The following is a 21370-nucleotide window of genomic DNA, read 5'->3' as shown; positions in this document are numbered from 1 at the left end:
ATGTCTCCCCTTCTCTGAAGAAAAAGAGAGAGGGAGAGAGAGACACTTGTTCCCCTTCTCTAAAGGAAAAAGAGAAATGGGGGGAGACTGCTTACCCAATCTGAAGGTGGCTGTTCCTCACGCTAAGCGGGAGCTGCTGAGCTGGTCTGATGTGTCGAGGTCTCAGGTGGGTCTCTTCCCAGAGGGGGAAGAGGGGACAGGGGGCTGGTCTCCCCAAAGGAGTATCCTTGTCCGGGTTTTCTGCACCAAATGTTGAAACGCTCTCTGAATGAAGAGACCCCCTCCCCCGACCCCGGCCAAACAGGCTTTGCGTGAGCAGCGAGGCTGTTTAGTCACCCGATGCAGGTGGGCTGAGTCAGGAAAGAGAATCAGCAGAGGGCGGTGCGGTAGGAGTTGGTTTTATAGGTTTGGGGTAAGCAATGTAAAGTTACAGAAGTTACAGGTTAGGGCGGGTTTTTGCAAGCTGGGTGGGGGTCGCAGGGTCTCGAGTCACGAGGTTGACGAAAGTCAGTTTCAAAGTCCAATGGCCTTATCAATTGGGGCCGGAATAAGAAAACAATATTAGAATGTTAGTTCTTCTGTTGTTAGAAGAGTTAGGCGCTGTAGGGGTTGATCATCTTCCTCTTTTCTTGGTCTTCCGGGGGTAGCCGTGTGGAGCCGTCAGTCAGCCTACAAGACCATACACCGCCCATCATTTAGCGACTGCTCAGGGCGCCAGCTGTGCAGCTGGGAGTCCGACTGAGAGCTGGTGCTCTGAGCCTCCAGCACGCGAGGACCAAGAGCGGGAATCCGGAACCAACAAGCTCCACTCCCGCATTTCACAGATTTCACAGACACACACCGCTCCAAGGGTAGCTGTCTGCAGGGTCCCGGCGAACTAGTCCGATAGGGCGGGAGAGGGGCGCGTGTGGCCACACTGATTGGTTGGTGCAGCCGGCACCGGAGCCAATAGGAGCGCGCCTTATTGTCAGGTGCTCAGCCGACTGGCGTGGTGGTCGGGAAGGGCTGGCTGTTGCTGTGGAGACGCCTGGTGAGCTCCTGGAAGGCTGGATTGAAGGCTGTGTGCCGGGGTTGGGGGCGACGCCGGGCAGAGCCGGGGGCGCGGGTCTGAGGGGCTGCAGGCGTGAGGCTGGGTCACGTGAGGACGCTGGGGGTTTCGCGGGCAGCTCTAGAGCCACAGTCCGGGAAACTGAGGCCGGGCTTTCTGGCTGCCTCGCGGGCCTCTTTAAGGCTCTCGCCGCCGCCCTGAGGTGCCTAGAATGGGTTTCAGCCTTGGGGGGTGGTTCACAATAACTGCAGGAGCCACCATTGATTTGCTGTCTGCTGGATGCAAAGCCCAGCGTTAACCCTTTACTCGCGACTTTCGCTTCACCTTCACAGCAGCCCTGCGAGGTGAGTGCCGTTATTAGTGCCATTTACAGGGGTGGAAACTGAGGCCGAGGGAAGGTGAAATGACTTGCTACAAGCCACCCAGTGGGTGAGCGCGACTCCAGACTGAAAATTTTGACTATTCTGCTCACTGCCTCCCCGCAGGAGGCCGGCCCTGGCCAGATGAAACTCACCTGACATTCCCAAGGTGTCTGCACAAGTGGCTTTGGGAGTTACTGAACTCTTCAGGACCTGGGTACAGGTAATAAATGTGGGACCGTCGGATTCCATGTTCCTTCTGTGTGATTATTGTGGTTAGAAATAGAATGTCCTTAGAACGGTCTCGTTCAGCAGTCCTCAAACTTTGTTGTAAATATATTAATGTTTACATTGTTATAGGGTAAATATAATGAGTATAATACTGTTCATAGTAGTTTAGCCTTGGCGGGGAGCGTACTCTGTCTACTCAAGTGTGGCAATGTGTGGATACAGCCAAGGACAATACACAAGAGAGTGGCTGTGTTGCAATAAAGTGTTAATTATGGGGACCGAAATTTTAATCGTATATATTGTTTATGTAATTTTCATGTGTCATAATTTTTTTTTCCAAATATTAAAAACAATGTAAAACCCATTCTTTGCTCCTGGGCTGGTTAGCCTGCAGAAACCTCATCTAGCACAAAGCCTCATACATGAGGGGACTGAGACCCAGAGACAGGCATCTGTGTCATGTCAGTCCCGCAGCCAGGGCAGTGCCAACTGGGTTTAAGACATAGGCTCCCCACCTTCCAGGCCAGAAAACACCCCCAGTTAACACTCTGGATCAGGGTGCTGAGGTGTTCAAAATGTGCTATCCTTTATCATGTGTTCTGAGGCCATGGAAACCATACTCTAACAGGTTTGATAACTTATTAGCTTAGACTAGTAAGTCTGCTGAATGTGCTGCTATCTGAGGAAACGCAGCTGCTGGGCTGGGAGTCAGAAATGAATAGATAATTTTCTTTTTCATGATTTTCAATAGCTATTTTTTTTTAAAGCTCCTTTTAGTGAGTTTCTTGGGTTTGTGGTGAACAATACATAAATGGTCACCATCCTCACATTGCTTACAGATGATAAATGTATAATCCAAATGGTTATTTATTAATTTATTTTTTATAGAGATGGGGTTTCTCCATCCTATAAAAACCTCCAGCCTGGGGTTTCTCAGGCTGGTCTCGAACTCCCGACCTCAGGTGATCTGCCTGCCTCAGCCTCCTGAACTGCTGGGATTACAGGTGTGAGCCACGATGCCTGGCATGGTTATTTATTTTTAAGCTTTTTAAGCTAATTTTAGATTTAGAGAAAAATTGCAACAACAATACAAAACATTCTCTTATGTCCCTCACCCTGCTTTCCCTAATGTTAACATCTTACATAATTATAATACAATTATCAAGAACAGAAAGCTAGTGTTGGTACAGCATTATTAACTATATTACAGACTGATATGAATGTTACCATTTTTAAAATTAAGGTTGCGGTTTCATTCCAGGATTCTATCCAAGAACCCATGTTGCATTTTAGTTATTTCTCGTTGGTCCATAACACTTCCTTAGACTTTTCTTGTGTTCCTTGGCTTTGATGCTTTTAAAGACTACCGATCAGTTATTTTGTCTAATGTCTCTCAATTTAAAGGTTTATCCAGTGTTTTCTAATGATTGGGGTGAGATTATGCATTGTTGGCCAGAATAACGCAAAGACGCATTATCTTGGTGTCTTTCTCAGTGCATCAGATGGAGTCCAGGATACTGGTATGTCTTTATTACTGGTGATATTTTGATCTATTGTTTGCTTGGTGTCTGCCAGATTTCTACACCATAAACTTAGTATCCCTTTTTAATTAATGAGTCTGTTGGGAGACATACTTTGAGAGGATGCAAAGTTTGGTTTTCTACGAGTTTGTGCGCAGACTTTAGCCTCCATCTGCAGTTCTTTGTGGTGTTTGCCTGAAGGTAATTATTTCTCTTTCCTTCTACATTTATTTATTAAGTCAAGTTCCACTGAAAGAAGAACTATCCACTCTCTCTTTTTTTATTTGTTTGTATTAGTGTAGGCCATGGATATGCATTGTATTCTGTGAGTTAAAATTCACTGTCATTATTTTGTTGCTTACTGCTCCAGCATTGGCTATTCAGTTGAAGGTCTCCTTCAGGTTGGCTTCTGTAGCCTATCAACTGGCCATCATCTTTTTGTTATTGTTGTTGTTGGGCACTTACTTTATGACACCTAAAGATGTTCCAGGTTCATCTTGTGTTTTCTCTGTCCCAACCCTGGAATCACAGTTCTTTTTGTCTTCAGCCTCACAGTATCCAGTCAAGATACTGTTTTTCACAGTTACTTAGTTTAGTTCTTTTCTTCCTCATGCCCTTCAGAGTGGTCATGTTAGTTGTAATAGTTAGGTTTATTGTTAGTGTTTGTATTTCATTTTGAGTTCCCCCTATATCCTAGTTGATTTTAGTTTATTTTTGGGGTATGAATTATGACTGATTTCTGATAGTTAGAGCTACACACAAAGGTATACTGAAAGAACTTTCCTCCTCATGCCTAGTGCCCTGTTCCCATTTGCCCCTTCTTTTCACCCCTTCCCTATATACCCTGTATATACTTTGGTATCTGGATTATCTCATATTTCTTTTGCACAAGTGAAAGATAGCTGTGTATTTTCTTTTTTTAAAATTATTTTTTCTTTTTTTTTTCTCCTTTTTTATCGTACTTTAGGTTCTGGGGTACATGTGCAGATTATGCAGGATTGTTGCATAGGTACACACATGACAATGTGGTTTGCTGCCTCCATCCCCCTGTCACCTACATCTGGCATTTCTCCCCGTGTTATAGTTGTGTATTTTCTCATATCCTCTTCTTTCTTATACAAAGGGTGACATGCTATAGATAATTGTGTTTGCTTTTTTCAGTTAATAGTATGTTTTAGGTGGAGTGGGGTGGCTTACGCCTATAATCCCAGCACTTTGGGAGGCTGAGGTGGGTGGATCGCCTGAGGTTAGGAGTTTGAGACCAGCCTAGTCAACATGGTGAAATCCTATCTCTACTAAAAATACAAAAATTAGCTGGGTGTGGTGGTAGGCACCTGTAATCTCAGCTATTTGGGAGACTGAGGCTGGAAAATCGCTTGAACCTGGGAAGTGGAGGTTGCGGTGAGCCGAGATTGTATCACTGACCTTCAGCCTGGGCGACCAATTGAGATTCCATCTCCAAAAACAAAAACCAAATAGGTTAAAAGGTTGTTTTGAAAATCATCCCATATCTGTTCATAGAGATCTTCATTCATTTTTAAAAACATCTTTATTGAGGCCAGGGTCGGTGGCTCATGCCTGTACTGAGCACTTTGGGAGGCCGAGGTGAGCGGATCATTAGACCAGCCTGACCAACATGGTGAAACCCCATTTCTACTAAAAATACAAAAAAAACTAGCTGGGCATGGTGGCACATGCATATAGTCCCAGCTACTAGGGAAGCCGAAGCAGGAGAATCGCTTGAACCCAGCATGTGGAGGTTGCAGCCAAATTTTGTATTTTGGGGTTTCACCATGTTGGCCAGGATGCTCTCCATCTCTTGACCTCGTGATCTGCCCGCCTCAGCCTCCCAAAGTCCTGGGATACAGATGTGAGCCACCAGTACCTGGCTGTATGGTTTTATTTTTTATCATTTAGATTTCTAATTCATTTGCAAGTTTATTCTTGTGAGTTATCTTTTTCCAACAGTGAATACTGTTCCAGCAGTATTTAGTACAAAGATCATCTTGACTGTAGTGATTTGAGATGCCATCTTTTCCATGTTTTTTATTTCCATATGTACTTGAGTCTAATTCTGGACCTCATCTTTTTGTTTGTATATGCACCAGTACCATGCTGATTTAATTATGAAGGCTTTGTATAGTATGGTTTCATGTCTTATGCCTATCCCCCCTTACAGTTTTTTGTTTACATTGTTTTCCTAGTATTAAATTTTTGTTTTTCCATATGAATTTTAGTATCATCTTGTCTATTATGTTGTCAGTATTTGTATTGGGATTGCATTGAATATATAAATTAACTTGGGGAAAACTAACATCTTTATATTTTTGAATTCTGTCCAAGAGCAGGGAATGCCATTTCATTTGTTCAAGTTAACTTTAGTGTCTTTTAATAACGTTTTAAAATTTTTCTTGCACATTTTTTTTTTTTTTTTTTGAGATGGAGTTTTGTTCCTGTTGCCCAAGCTAAAGTGCAGTGGCACGATCTCAGCTCACTGAAACCTCTGCCTCCCAGGTTCAAGCGTTTCTCCTGCCTCAGCCTGCCAAGTAGCTGGGATTACAGGCATGTGCCACCATGCCCGGCTAGTTTTTTATTTTTAATAGAGACAGGGTTTCTCCATGTTGGTCAGGTTGGTCTTGAACTCCCGACCTCAGGTGATCCACCTGCCTCAGCCTTCCAAAGTGCTAGGATTACAGGAGTGAGCCACCACACCCAGCCTCTTGCACAGTTTTAATTTATTTTTAAGTATTTAATTACCTTGTTGTTATTTCGAATGGGATTTTTCTCTACCATAATGTTTTCTTTTATGGTTTGTATATATGAAGGCTATTGATTTTTATTTATTAATCTCATATTGTGCAGCTTCACTGAGTGTTTTTGTTTAGTTTTTTGTTGTTGTTTTGAAAAGGAGTCCCGCTCTGTCGCCCAGGGTGGAGTGCAGTGGCACAATCTCGGCTCACTGCAACCTCCACCTTCCAGATTCAAGTGATTCTCCTGCCTCAGCCTCCCAAGTAGCTAGGATTACAGATGCCCACCACCATGCCCGGCTAATTTTTGTACTTTTGGTAGAGACAGGGTTTCACCATGTTGGCCAGAGTGGTCTCAAACTGCTGACCTCAAGTAATCTATCCACCTAGGCCTTCCAGAGTACTGGGATTACAGACCTGAGCCACTGTGCCCAGCACACTGAGTTATTATTGAATAAATTTTATCACTGATTTTGGGTTTTCCAGGTAATATATTGTATTATCTGCAATTAGTGGTATTTTTTTTTTTTTTTTTTTTTTGTCATAGACCTTCAGAGCTACTGCAAATCAAAGTGGTATTTTTTTCTTTACCCTTTTTTTTTTTTAACCTCTAATTGATTTCTCTTTACTAATTTCACTGGCTAATATTCATAGTACAGTGGTGGATAGTAGCAGAGATAGTAGACATCTTTGCTTTGCTCTTGATATTAATGGACATGCCTCTAGTGTTTGATCACAAAATAAGATTTTGGCTTTAGGACTAAGGTATATTTGTATTACCGTATTTATAAAATATCTTTCAATTTCTATTTTCTTGAGTATTTTTTATTATGAATGGATGTTGAATTTTGTCAGACTTTCTCTTCTATGGAGATAATCATATAATTATTTTTCCCCTAGATGATTGCATTGTGTTTTCATATGTGGTGTGTGTTTTTATTAATACCTATTTTTTATTTTATTTATATTTTTGAGGCAGAATCTTGTTTTGTCACCAGGCTGAGTGCAGTGGTGTAATCTTGGCTCACTGCAACCTCCACCTCCCAGATTGAAGCGATTCTTCTGCCTCAGCCTCCTGAATAGCTGGGACTACAGGCGCGTGCTACCACTTCTGACTAATTTTTGTGTTTTTAGTAGAGATGGGGTTTCACCATGTTAGCTAGGATGGTTGCAATCTCTTGACCTCGTGATCCATCTGCCTTGGCCTCTTAAAGTGCTGGGATTACAGGCGTGAGCCACCATGCCTGTGCTATTTTTTATTTTTTTATTTTTGATACAGGGTCTCACAGGATCGTCACCCAGGCCAGAGTACAGTGGTGCAATTACTGTTCACTGCTGCTTCAACCTCTCAGGCTCAAATGATCCTCCTGCCGCAGCCTCCCAAGGAGCTGGGATTACAGGCATGTGCCCCTACACCCAGCTAATTTTTAAGTATTTTGTAGAGATGAGATCTCCCTGTGTTGCCCAGACTGGTCTGGAACTCCTAGACTCAGGTGATCCTCCTGCCTTGGCCTCCCAAAGTGCTGGGATTACAGGCAGATTACAGTCATGAGCCGCCATGCCTGGCTGTTAGTATTTCTTTAAATTTCTCTAAATTTTTCATTGCATTTCCTTTTATCTGGAAATTGTGAGGAGATTCTTCAATTTTTATGTAGACACACCTTTCTTCTAGGTGTGTAACGGCTGTGTTAGTAAATTTCTAGTTTTAAGCATTATGATTGGGAAGTGTTGTTTTTAGTATCTTTACTTGATGGAAAGTGTTTTCTTTGTGACCTAATACATGAACAGTTTTTTTGTGAATGTACTGTGAATGTTTCTGTCATCAAGGTGTGAAGTTTGATATACATCTACAGAGTCTCCTGTATTATGTTGTCTAGATCGATCGTCTATCCCCTTACTTATTTTTTTCTCCACTTGATTTGTCTTTTTCTTTTCTTTTTTTTTTTTTTGAGGCAAGGTCTCACTCTGTATCCAAGGCTGGAGTGCAGTGGCCTGGCTCACTGCAGCATTGAACTCCTGGTTTTAAGTGATCCTCCCACTTCAGTCTCCCCAGTAGCTGGGACTACAGGTGCATGCCACCATGCCTGGCTAATTTTTATTTTATTTATTTTAGAGATTTTGAGGGGGGGGGGGTCTCACTGTCTTGCCCAGGGTGGTCTCTAGCTCCTGGACTCAAAGGATCCTCCCACCGTGCTGGGATTACAGGCATGAGCCACCAAGCCTGGCCATCATTTTAAAATTGTTTTGTAGAGACAGGGTCTCGCTCTGTTGCCCAGGCGAGGCTCGAACTCTTGGGCTCAAGCCATCTTCCTGCCTCGGCCTCCCAAAGTGTTGGGATTACAGGCATGAGCCACAGCATCCGTCCAATTTGTCTTTAAAAAAAAATTTTTTTTAATTTATTTTTTAAGAGACAGAGTCTTGCTATGTTTCCCAGTCTGGATTTAACTTCTGGGCTTCAGCCTCCTGAATAGCTGAAATTACAGATGCTCACTGCCATACTTGGTGTGTTATTTGTCTTGTTTTGAGATTGATGTGAAGTCTCAAATTTTTAGGGTATTACTATTTATGTCTTTGCATTTCCTTTGGGTTTTGCTGCTTTATGTTGGTTGCTGGATTGGGGCATATTCTCTTTTTTTTTTTAGATGAAGTGTCTCTCCGTCACCCCAGGCTGGAGTGCAGTGGCGAAATCTCAGGTCACTGCAGCCTCCGCCTACTGGGTTCAAGCAATTCTCCTGCCTTAGCCTCCTAAGTAGCAGGGACTACAGGCATGTGCTACTACACTTGGCTAATTTTGGTTAACCCAAAAGAATTAAATGTAACAAAGGCACAATTTTCACTGATGATATGACAGTCAAGAATATGCTGGCTAGGCATGGTGACTCACACCTGTAATCCCAGCACTTTGGGAGGCCAAGGTGGGCGGATCACCTGAGGTCAGAAGTTTGAGACCAGCCTGGCCAACATGGTGAAATCCCATCTCTACTAAAATTACAAAAAATAGCTGGGTGTGGTGGCATGTGCCTGTAATACTAGCTACTTGGGAAACTGAGGCAGAGCTTTTTAGTAGAGACAGGGTTTCACCATGTTGGCCAAGATGGTATCGATCTCCTGACCTCGTGATCTGCCCACCTTGGCCTCCCAAAGTGCTGAGATTACAGGTGTTCGGCTCAGAAAGGGGGAAAGGTGTTCCATCTCTTTAAATTTTCTAATAGAAGCCACCTGTGAAATCATCTGTAGCCTGAGAAGGCCAAAACCGAGGCAAGTATATACCAGTTCTACAGGGATCTGCCAGACCAACGAAAGTGCACAACCCACGTTTTTGTAGGATAGTTTCCACTGCTCGCTCACTCTGGAACCAGCCAGCCAGTTTAGGAACATGGGCTGCTGTCCCTGGAGCTATGAGTTATGGGGCTGAGGAATGGGGGATGGTAGCTGAGTCGAGCAAGTTATTCTTTTACCAAATATTAGCAGCCTCTGTTTATCAAATACTCTGCTGGTTGTTGTAAGTGTTTGGTCAGGTTGCAGAGTCTCTTTGTTTTGTTTTGCTTTGCTTGAGACAGGGTCTCACTTGGTCTGTCAGGGTGAAGTGCAGTGGTACAATCTCAGCTCACTGTAGCCTCGACCTCCCAGGCTTAAGTTATCCTCCCACCTCAGCCTCCCAAGTAGCTGGGACTACAGGTATGTGCCACCATGCTCAGCTAATTTATTTTTTTGAGACAGGGTGTCACTCTGTCACCCAGGCACAATCTCGGCTCACTGCAGCAGTGGCACTATCTCAGCTCACTGCAGCCTCAACCTCACGGACTTAAGTGATCTTCCCACTTCAGCCCCCCAAGTAGCTGGGACAATAGGTGCATACCTCCATGCCCAGCTAATTTTTTTTGTATTTTTTTATAGAGACAAGTTTTCATTGTGTTGCCCAGGCTGATCTTGAACTCCTGAGTTCAGGTGATCCACTCACCTCCATCTCTCAAAGTGCTAGGATTATAGACTTGAGCCACTGTGCCTGACCTAATTTTTTTTTTTTTATGTTTTGTAGAGATGGGGTCTCACTATGTTGTCCAGGCTGGTCTCAAACTCCTAGGCTCAAGCAGTTTATCCTGCCTTGGGATTATAGGTGTGAACCCATGCCTGGCCAGGTTCCAGAGTTTGAAATGGTAGATTTTGATAATTATTTTCCTAGTTCACTGGTTGTTTGGTGCAAGGATTGACCTTTTCATTCTTGTAGTGGTGTCTTTTGTAAAGAAAGTTTTTAAATTTGGAAGTCCAGTTTATCAAACTTTTGCTTATGGATTGTGTTTTTCTGTGTGTTGTCTGAAGTCTTGTCTAACCCTAGGTTTCCAGAATTTTCTCCTGTGTTTGTTTTGTATTTTATGTTTAGAAATGATCCATTTTGAGTCATTTTTGTATTAGATGTGAATTTTTGGTCAAGGTTCTTTTTCTTTTTGCTTTTTGCATATGGATGTTCCAGAGCCATTTGTTCCAGGCAGTTCTGCATTGAATTGCCTTTGCACTGTAGTCAGTAATAAATTGGCCATGTTCATTTGAATTCTTATGGACTCTGTATTTTGTTTCATTGATTTATGTCTGTTCCTTCAAGACTATGCTACCTTGGTTATTACAGCTTTATTGTAAGTTTTAAAATTGTGTAGTGTGATTCCTCCGATATTATTATGATTTTTAAAATGGGGTAATTCTAGTACCTTTCTGGCCTTCCATTAAATCTTTCTGTCAGTTTATCTATAATCACAAAAGACCCTTCTGTGATTTTTGTTGGAATTGGACTAAATCTAGGTCTGTTTGGGGAAAATTGAGGTTTTTACTATATTGAATCTTCTAGTTCATTTCCATTTATGTAGGTCTATTTTGAGTTCTTTCATCACTGTTTTCTAGGATTCAGAATATAGACTTTATACACATTTTATTATATTTATACATAATTTTTGGAGCTATTATAAATGATATTATTTTTTCAATTTTGATATCTAGTGTTTATTGCTAATATGCAGAAAGAAATACAATTACTTTTTATGTGTTGACCTGTACCCTATGACTTGCTAAACACACTTAAAAGTTCTAGGTCTTTATTTTCTTTTTTTAAGATGGGGTTTCACCATGATGGCCAGGCTGGTCTTGAACTCCTGACCTCAGGTGATCCACCCACCTCGGCCTCCCAAAGTGCTAGGATTACAGGCATGAGCTACCACGCCTGGCCTAGGGCTTTATTTTCTAGATTCCTTGAGATTTTCTATGAAGGGCAATCATGCCATCTGTGAAAAGGGACAGTTTCATTTTTTTCTCTTTGTAATCTCTACTTATTTCTTTTTCTTGCCTTACTGTGGTAGCTAGAGCTTCCAGTATATTGTGGCATAGGACAGATGACAGTGGATATCCTTGCCTTGTTTCTTGATCTTGGAGGGAAGTTAGCTGTAGGTTTTTTGTAAATACCTTTTGTGGGATTGCTATGGTTTGAAGTATCCCCCACAGTTTATATGTAGGAAGCATAATTCCCAATGCAACAATGTTGACAAGTGAGACTCAAGAGTTGATTAGGTTATGAGGGCTCTGCCTTGGTAAGTGAGTTAATGGTGTCATTGTGGGAATAGGTTCACTGAACAAGAGTGGGCTTGTTACAGAAGTGAGCTTATCCCCCTTTTGCTTTGTCATGTTCGCTTACCCTTCTACCTTCCACCATGCAGTGATGCAGTAAGGCCTTTGCTAGGTACTGGCACTGGCGCCGTGTTCTTTGACTCCTCAGTTTCTAGGACTGTGAGCCAATACATTTTTGTTCTTTGTAAATTACCCAGTCTCAGGTATTCTGTTATAGCAGCACAAAATTTACTAAGGTACAGATTGAGGAGGTTTCTTCTATTTTGGGTCCACTGGCAGGTTTTTTTTTCAATCATTACAGGCATGTTTCAGAGACATTGTGGGTTTGGTTCCAGACCACTGCAATAAAGTGACTATCACAGTAAAGCAAGTCCCACAAATTTTTTGGTTTCCCGGTACACATAAAAGTTAATGTTTATACTGTACTGTAGTCTATTAAGTGTGCAGCAGCATTATATCTTACAAAATGTGCATACCTTAGTTAAGAAATGCTTTATTGCTAAAAAATGCTGACACAGAAACACAAAGTAAGCAAAGTAAGCACATGCTCTTGGAAAAATAACACTTAACTTTCTCGACAGAGGGTTGCCACAGACTTTCAGTTCATCAAAAACAGTACCTGTGAAGCTCAATAAAGCAAAGCACAGAAAAATGAAACGTGCCAAAAAAAACTGGGACTGATGAAGTCCTATTTGAGCTGCGATGGGAGTGCTCCTCCTTGTATGGGAGTGCTCCTGTCCATGGTGTTAACAAAGCCGTCACTGAGCCATATCTCTGTAGGCTGCCTCTGCACTGAGGTACCTCTGAAGCTTGCGCTGTCCTTCAAAGGTCATCCTGTGAATGATGGATGCTGGTCATGAAGAAAGATTTGACTGAAAAGTTAAATGTGTACTGTCCTCTAGTTGTTTTTTTCCAGCCCTTGTTTTGTCTTTGTTATGGAGTGGTGCAGTTCTATGACTATTCCATCCTTAGGAATATGGTTACAGGGCTCAGCTTTCTTATCTCTAAAATGAGGGTGCACATTTGTCCTGCACGGGAAGCTCTTTGTTTTCTGCTTGACTTGTGATACTTCTCCCTGTGTGGAGGGTTTGACTGAGTAACAGTTGAGCTGTCTAGAAACTACTCATCTACTCATGTGTCTTCCTTCATGGGATTTAGAACCAGATATGGTGATACAAAATACTCCTCACCTATTTATCTATAGGACAGGACTGCTGCCTTTGAGAAGTTTACAAGGCTAGTTAGAGGGACAGACCCAGAGGCAGGGTGATTCTATTGAAGAGGTGAGGGTGTGTAGAGGGGACATTTAGAAAGAATCATCTTTTGCTGTGTCAAATCAATGTTAGAGTTTTAGTTTTTAAAAGATGTGTTTTATTTTTAGGAAAAAATTATTGCATGTTATGATATTTAAAACTCAAGGCCAGGTGCAGTGGCTCATACCTGTAACAGCATTTTGGGAGGCTGAGGGAGGTGGATCACTTGAGGCCAGGAGTTTGATACCAGCCTGGCTAACATGGCGAAATCCTGTCTCTACTAAAAATACAATACAAAAATTACCAGGGTGTGGTGGAGTGCGCCTGTAATCCTAGTTACTCGGGAGGATGAGACATGAAAATCACTTTAACCCAGGAGGTGGAGGTTGCAGTGAGCCAAGATCATGCCACTGCATTTCAGCCTGGTGACAGAGGGTGACTGTCTCAAACACAAAACTCAAGGCCAGTTTTAAGATAGTAGTTACTAGGCCAGGTATGGTGGCTTGTGCCTGTAATCATAGCATTTTGGGAGGCCAAGGCACTTGAGCCCAGGAGTTCAAGACCAACCTGGACAACATAGTGAGACCCTGTCTCTACAAGAAAAACAATTAAAAACTTAGTCAGACGTGGTACCATGAGCCTGTAGTCCCTGCTCCTCATGAGGCTGAGATGGGAAGATTGCCTGAGCCCAAGAGAGGTTGAGGCTACAGTGAGCTGAGCTGAGACTGTGCCACTGTACTCCAGCCTGGGCAACAGAGTGAGACCCTGTTGCAAAAAAAAGATGGTAGTTGCTAGTAAAGAGGATTATACTGTACATGCTCAAAGCTCCCACAGCCTTCCCACTGTGTCCATTATTCTGGCTTCTTAGTTTTGCTACTGGAAATTTTTGGGGAGCTGAGGAAGAGTGGTAATGATGGAGTGGAATTAGGAGGCAGTGGGCAGAAGGGATGCTGGTCTCATGGGCCTAACGTACATGATGAGTCTGTGTGGGAATCATTTTTAGGCTCTCCTGGATGAAATGTTGTATAGATGGTAAAACTGGATATCCACGAGTATGCCTCGGTTCCAGTATGTGTCTGTGCCCAGTCCTCCTGACTTCTATTGAAAAGCAGTGCCCAGCTTAAAGCTTGGGTTCTGCTGCAGACCAGCTGGGCAACCTGAGGCAAATCACCTAATGTGGCAAGCCTGAGGTGCCTCCCTATAAAATGGAAGCTGGTCTTTGGGAATTTTTGATTAGTGTATAATACTTAGGCATTGAATAGCTTTTTGCTAGTACTTTTATTAGAGAATTGGAAATTTTGTTTTCTGTTTTATGGAATGTTGTTGATGATGCATAAGTGATAGTCCAACAGCTTGAGCGAATATGACTTATTCTATCGCCCTCAGCAAACCTGTTAGGAGCCCTTGCAGGGCATCAGTTGTCGCTCTTAGCTGAAGTGTAATAGCTCACAGCTGTGTATGTCCAGGGACAGGCAGGAGACTCTTTGCCAAGGCATGTCACTTTTTGCTGTGCTAGAAAAGAGTGCTGGGCTTTGAGTCCTATTTTTGTTTCTTTCTAGCACTGTGTCTTTGGGCAGGTCAGCTAGTCTCTCTAAGCCTGGGTTTCCTAATCTGGAAAATGGAGGTGATAATGCCTATTTTGTAAGGCTGCATTAAATTCAAGTGAGATAATGTGAATGTGCTTTGTACATGTCTGGGATGGGCTGGAGAGTTGGAGAGGTGCCAAGTACTGCTGTTTTTAGATTATGTTAAAGCCAGCACAGGTACCCTTACAACGGGGAGAGTTGACTTGAGTTTTAACATAGAACAATATTGAAAATAATTTTTTTAAAAAAGCAATTTGGAAATTTGTTTCTTCTCCTGCACTGTGGACTCTTTCAGGGTGTTTGGGCCCTGCTGATCATGGTACTCAGGGAGCTGTTGCTTCAGGAAATCCAGGTGCCTTCCTTACGGAGGAGGTGGGAGGGATTGGGCTGGGGCAGGGACTCAGACAGCACATAGGGCCAGAAACCCTGCTCTGGATTTGAAGCTCACTGTTGTTTTTTTTTTCCTCTGACTTGCCTAGTTATTTGGTCATTCATCTGTCCTGAGAGGCCGTCTCCTGTCAGCTCTGAGATTTGACTTGCACTCACCATGGTCCTGGAGGCAAAGAAGCATATGCCGCAGGAGAAGGCATAGGCCCCCCGGCACCATTCTGGTCATGGTTGGATGCTTTCCTTCGAGGTGTTACTTAGGAAGCAGATGAACTTTCTTCCTTATGAAATAGGTTGGCTTCGGCATGATGGCTGTATTGATGTTCTCCCACCCATGCACGTGGACCCTGCCATTGCCACACAGCGACCTGATCCTTCAGCCATTTGTGGGCCCCTCCCTTGTTTTTCCTCAGGAAGATCCAGCTGGCATCTAGAAGACTGGCCATGACTTGGTGCTAGCACCTGTCCTGCAGAAAGTGGATTGGAATGCCTGTGGCTTGGCAGGAGTGCCACTGTCTGACTTTTCTCCTGCTTCTGTGGGGTGGCAGGGAGCAGGAGAAGTCAGTGTGGGTGTGACACACGGGAATACCAGCTGAGTCTGCTTGTCTCTGTTCAGAGGAGCTCCAGGCTAGTCAAGCTACTGTTGCCATTTTATACATAAGGACACCAAGGATGGTAAAGGGTCGAGGTATCAGGAATCAGAGACACAACTCAACCATGCTCTGAAATCTTCCTATTCCAAATCCAGTGTTTTTTATTTTTCCTTCTTAAAACCCCAGGTCTAGGTAGGACAGCTGAGTTTTACAGTCGGATAGTGGTGAAAAATAAAATCGACCAACGGGTAGTTATTGAGTGACTGCTGGGTAAGTGAAGGAAGCAGTTCTGATGGAGGCTATATGATGTTCAATAGGATTAGAGGTGATTTGGGATTCAGTGCACAGATCCCAATGGGTGAGGAGAAGAGAGTGACTGTGAAGTGGGGGTTTGAGAGGCTCCCCCACCTCTTCTAATTTCCAGTGGGCTCCATAACTGGCCTCTGGGGCTATAAGTTTTGCTTACTGGGAGTCATCAGGGAGTGGCTTGAGCTGTGATCTGGCCATGGGCTGTCAGCCCAGCCTTGAGGATGACCAGAGCGTAGCAGAGACTTTATTTGGAGTAATGTCTTTGTGTTTTGAAAACAAGTTCAACTTTGATCCTACTTGGAAACTATTCTATTGATTGTTTACTTCTGGATATTAAAAGAAATTATAAAATATGCAAAAAAATTTTACAATTTTGCTCATTTTTTAAGTTTTCAGCTCGTTGGTATTAAGTACATTCACATTGTTGTGTTACCATCACCACCATCCATCTCCAGAACTCTTCATCTTGTAAAATCGACACTCTGTATCCATTACACAGTAACTCTCCATTGCTGTCTCCCCCGGGCTCTGGCAACCACCATTCTACTTTCTGTCTGTATGAATTTGCCTGTTCTGTTTTCCACCTGTAAGTGGAATCATGCAATATTTGTTCTTTTGTGTCTGTATGTAGCCAGATGTGGAATTTCTGGGTCATGTTGTAATTCTGTGTTTATTTTTTTGAGGAACTGACACATCCTTTTCCACAGTAGCCACACCATTTTACATTCTCACCAGCAATGTATAAAGACTCCATTTTCTCCATGTCCTCACCAATACTTGTTATTTTCTGGTTTCATTTTGCTTTGATAACAACCCAAATGCAGGGTTTTAATGCTATAGTTTCTACTTTTATATATATATTGTATAGTGGTACCAGTGTCCATCTTGGCATAGCTTATGATCAAGCTGTGGTTTCTGGCCAGGCATGGTGGCTCACGCCTGTAATCCCAACACTTTGGGAGGCTGGGTCACCTGAGGTCAGGAGTTTGAGACCAGCCTGGTCAACATGGTAAAACCCCATCTCTACTAAAAATACAAAAAATTAGCTGGGCATGGTGGCGCGTGCCTGTAATCCCATCTACTCAGGAGGCTGAGGCAGGAGAATTGGGGAGGCGGAGGTTCCAGTGAGCTGAGATTGTGCCACTGCACTCCAACCTGGGCGACAGAGCGAGACTCCGTGTCAAAGAACCTGGAACAAAAACAGAAGAAAAACTGCAGTTTCAAAACTTCTGATTAGCAGTATTTTTTTTCTAAATGTGGAACCCAGGAGATAAAACAGCTATCAGTCTAGGAAAGGTTTGAGTCTTCTTTGTCTGAGAAAGTACTTCCTTCCTTGCAAGAACCCTAGGAGAACTCAGAGCCTATTGTGGAAGCCTGTGCTGGAAGTCATTGCTGTAAGCACTGGTGACAGTAGCAGTCATTTTTTATTTATTATTATTTTTAATAGAGACAGGGTCTTACCTTATTGCCCAGGCTGGTCTCAAACTCCTGGGCTCAAGCAGTCCTTCCGCCTCAGCCTCTCAAAGTGCTGGGATTACATCAGCCACAGTGTCTAGCCAGTAGCAGTTATTTTAATCAATAAAAGTGGAGCATGTGTCAGTCTGTCTGTCTAAGGCTTATCCCACTGCCTGCTGGGCCCTTCCAGGACCTTCTGCCAGCCTCTCAGGTGGGACTTTTAACAGCTCCTCCTCCTGCCCTCCCTACTTATTTGGTAGTGTTCCTATCCCCATCTCAGTTCCTAGGGCCAGCTTCCTAGGTATCAGGTCCTGTAAGTCTACCTCCTAGTGGGACTCCCCTTCATCCCTGCTGTCATGGGTCCATCTGGGATGGCGTCTTTTTAAAAATAAGAACTTTATAATTTACATTCCATGTAGTTCACCTGAAGTATACAAATTCAGTGGTTTTTAGTATATTAACAGAGTTGTGTCACACCACCATTATCAATTTTAGAACATTTTTGTCATGCCGGAAAGAAACCCTAAACCCATTTGTAGTCATTCCCCAATTGTCCTTCTCCCCAAGCCCATTAAATCAGCATTCCCCATCTGTTTGGTATCAGGAACTGGTTTCTTGGAAGACAGTTTTTCCATAGACCAGGGCAGAGGGTGGGGATAATTTCTGTTTGACACTGTTCCACTTCACAACATCAGGCATTAGTTAGATTCTCATAAGGAGCGCACAACTCAGATCCCTTACATGCGCAGTTCACAATAGGCTTTGTACTCCTGTGAGAATCTAATGCTGCCGCTGATCTGACAGGAGGCAGAGCTCAGGCAGTAATGCTTGCTCACCTGCCAATCATCTCCTGTTCTGTGGCTCGATTCCTAACCAGTAATGGTCCGTGGCCTAGGCGTTGGGGACCCCTGCACTAAACCATAGATTGGTCTGTTCTGGACATTTCATATAATTGAAGTCAGACAATATATGCTCTTGTGTATGACTTCTTTCATTTAGCATAATATTTTCAAGGTTCTTCCATGTTGTAGCATGTATCAGAACTTTATTCCTTTTTGACTGAATAATAAATACTCCCTTATATGGACATACTTCATTTTATTTATTTATTTGTCAGTCGATGGACATTTAGGATGTTTCCACCTTTTAACTTTTAGAAATAATGCCTCTGTGAACATTCATGAACAAGTTTTGGTGTGGACATGTTTTCATTTCTCTTGGGAAGATACACATAGGAGTGGAATTCCCTGGTCATATGCTAGCTCGGTTTAACATTTAGAGGAACTAGCAGACTGTTTTCCAGTGTACCAGTTTACATTCCCAGGAGCACTGCATGAGATTCTAAATCTCCACATCCTTGCCAATCGTATCATCTTTTGCAGCCTTCAAACTGGTCTGCCTACCTCTAATTATTTTTCTATTATCTTTTGAAAACATTGGCAAAACACTCTTTTTCTCCCTAAAGTACCCTTTTGTTCCCTGTTGCCTGCAGATAAAGTTCATGGCCTCTGTGTTGTCGCTTGGCCCTCAACTACCTCCATCCTCCACGCACATCCCTGCTCTAACGCCTAGTCTCCTAGTTTTCCCATCACACCGTGTTCTCCTTGCCTCTTTGCTTCATTGTCTTCCGCTGCAGTGTATTCCATTCTTCAAGGCTTAATGCAATAACTTACTCCTTTGCCTTCCTTAATCCCTTTGAATGAATTGTTCTTTTCTGCCTTAAGATGTTGCCTGTGTTTCTTTTCATATCATTCAGCTTTTGAAAAAAATAATAGGTTTATTACCTCTGCTTGCAGTGATCCCTGGGGGCAGGGATTGTTCTCACACTTCTGTGTGCCTGGCACCTGGTGCATTGCCCGGCAATGATGAATGCTATGGTGAGGATGAATGCTATACCAAGGAGCTATGGTGAGGCACACTTTTGTGTGCCTGGCACCTGGTGCATTGACAGGCAATGATGAACGCTATGGTGAGGATGAATGCTATACCAAGAAGCTCCTTGTGTAATAGACCAAGGCAGCTATTCACTGGACTATGTGCACAGAGCTCAGGGAAGGACTGTTTCCTGGTGGACCTCAGCACTGTGACCTTCCTGGCTCTTCTTAAGCCTTATCTTAGTTGTCCTATTTCCCTTCTAGGAGAGTTTTGGACTGGGGCAACCTTTACCAGTGTTGAGAAGTGATGCTGTGTGGCAGTGCTGAATCTCTCTGAATATGGTAAGGACTGATGCCTGCCTATTTTGCGGACAACAGGGTTCTTCTGTTGCTTTACTCCTGGGGGCAAGGGGCATTTTCCTGGTAGACTCTGAAGGCTCTTATGGCGCAGCCTTCCTCCCAGGAGGGCTGTTGGCATTTTTGAGGGTGTGAGTGCTTGCCTGGTGGTTGAAGTGGCTTGCAGGACCTTGTCAGAGTTGCTGGAAAGACAAAGTTACATGTTTTGTTGAAATCTGTTGTTCCATTACCTGGGTCTTCCACTGTGTTGAACTGTTTCTGGGGTATCCCCAGTGTCTGTTGCTTTTGCAGTGGACAGTACCCAGGACACACTTTCTGCACAGATTAGCATAACCCTCCCCTCATTTTTTTTCTTCAGATGATGATTTTTTGTTCATTCCCCACATCTGAGGAGGCCATAGCTTTTCAAGGTAGAATAGATTATATGCTGGAGCAGAATTGTATTCATCTGTTGATGTTTGAAGAGATGAGTGACATCTCAAAGCATCTTGTCTCTTCCACCAAATCCCTGTTTCTAGATTCGAATTGCAGCCTTAAATGCCAGCTCCACCGTTGAGGATGATCATGAAGGAAGCTTTAAAAGTCACAAAACCCAGACAAAGGAGGCTCAGGTATGTAATGCAATGTCTTCCTCTGCAGGTACCTTCTAATTTCTATAGATGGAACCTCATTTTAAATGAATTTAGACATCTCCTTAGTGGGGTTTTAGGGGGAAATTCCGTTTTGAAAAATGGCTAGCTCCCATCTCCTGTTAAACCTGTTTTACTTAGGAGATGATCATATTGAGGAGAAATTCTATTTATTCTGTCAGTGTATATGAAAGCCAGTTTAGCCCCCAGGCCCACTTCCATGTAGCCCATTTTTTGTGTAGGCCTTGGGAGTTGAGATACCCAGGGAATGGCAGAATATTAATGGCAGATGGTGCTTCGAGATTCCCTAGTGTATTGCCCTCACTTTACAGTGTGATGAGACTCTTGAGGGGAGCAGCCTAGACTGCGATCACCCTCCAGGTCAGTGAGAGAGCCAGGTCCAACCATAACTCCCTAGAGATTGCTGGTCACTCCTCTTTCCCATGAGGCCTGGCATCTCTTCCATTTCAGTCTTCTTTCTTTCCATCCATTCATCTCTATACCCTTGTCCTATTCAAGTGTAACAAGGGTTTGCTCCTGCCTGTGTTTTCCCTGAAATAAACATATGCTTCCTCCCTCATACCCCCTGCATTTTATGGTAGAAATCAGGACAGTTCCAGAGCTGTCTCAGAAGTCTACTAGTCACCTGTCCCTAGTCTGTAAGGCATGTCAGTGAGGCTCGACCCACCCAATGCCACCTCCCTCCCACGGGAGGTTGTCATCCTCCCTAGGCAATGATCAGGCTATGGCAGAGTGGTGAGTAGAAAACAGTGGAAACCAGGCCAGGCACTCAGCCTCCCAGCACTTTGGGAGGCTGAGGTGGGTGGATCACTTGAGGTCAGGAGTTTAAGACCAGCCTGGCCAACATGGTGAAACCCCATCTCTATTCAAAGTACAAACCTTAGCTGGGTAAGGTAGCTCATGGCTGTAGTCCCAGCTACTAGGGAGGCTGAGGCAGGAGAATAGTTTGAACCTGAGAGGTGGAGGTTGCGTGAGCTGAGATCATGCCACTGCACTCCAGCCTGGGTGACAGAGTGAGACTATGTCTCAAGAAAAAAAAAGAAAGAAAGAAAAAACAATTGAAACCAGTTTTTTTTTTTAGGCGGAGTTTCGCTCTTGTTACCCAGGCTGGAGTGCAATGGCATGATCTCGGCTCACCACAACGTCCACCTCCTGGGTTCAGGCAAGTCTCCTGCCTCAGCCTCCTGAGTAGCTGGGATTACAGGCACGCGCCACCATGCCCAGCTAATTTTTTGTATTTTTAGTAGAGACGAGGTTTCACCATGTTGACCAGGATGGTCTCAATCTCTTGACCTCGTGATCTACCCGCCTTGGCCTCCCAAAGTGCTGGGATTACAGGCTTGAGCCACCACGTCCAGCCTGAAACCAGTTTTGTGTTTGTGGTAGTTTCT

General features: G+C 43.6%; 2 protein-coding genes across 47 annotated transcripts in view; one reads left to right on the top strand and one right to left on the bottom strand.

Annotated features, from left to right (window-relative positions):
* Window positions 1-21370, bottom strand: part of LOC128929690 (uncharacterized) — a 42828-nt gene that overhangs the window by 5411 nt on the left and 16047 nt on the right. For 13 of the 16 annotated variants that reach the window (XR_013521526.1, XR_013521530.1, XR_013521533.1 and 10 more), the window contains exon 6: window positions 96-16832. The gene's annotated coding sequence lies outside the window, so the exon portion shown is untranslated. Of the gene's footprint in view, window positions 1-95; window positions 16833-18190; window positions 19512-21370 lie in introns of those variants that run through there. The other 3 variants (XM_078335728.1, XM_078335725.1, XM_078335731.1) reach the window with 2 other exon arrangements.
* Window positions 978-21370, top strand: part of LOC100392935 (calcineurin-binding protein cabin-1) — a 48482-nt gene continuing 28089 nt past the window's right edge. For 11 of the 31 annotated variants that reach the window (XR_013521507.1, XR_004745542.3, XR_013521494.1 and 8 more), the window contains exons 1-4: window positions 978-1392; window positions 1534-1630; window positions 19237-19314; window positions 19848-19940. Coding sequence is in view for 8 of the 31 variants with exons in the window: in XM_078335645.1 (XP_078191771.1) it covers window positions 19312-19314; window positions 19848-19940 (96 nt within the window). In the remaining 23 variants the exon portion in view is untranslated. Of the gene's footprint in view, window positions 1393-1533; window positions 1631-3042; window positions 3159-19236; window positions 19315-19847; window positions 19941-21060; window positions 21142-21370 lie in introns of all 31 variants that reach the window. The other 20 variants (XR_013521506.1, XR_013521504.1, XR_013521493.1 and 17 more) reach the window with 6 other exon arrangements.

The sequence above is a fragment of the Callithrix jacchus genome, chromosome 1 (assembly GCF_049354715.1).
Source record: "Callithrix jacchus isolate 240 chromosome 1, calJac240_pri, whole genome shotgun sequence".
Lineage (NCBI taxonomy): Eukaryota > Metazoa > Chordata > Mammalia > Primates > Cebidae > Callithrix > Callithrix jacchus.
This window is presented reverse-complemented; position numbering and strand designations above follow the sequence as displayed.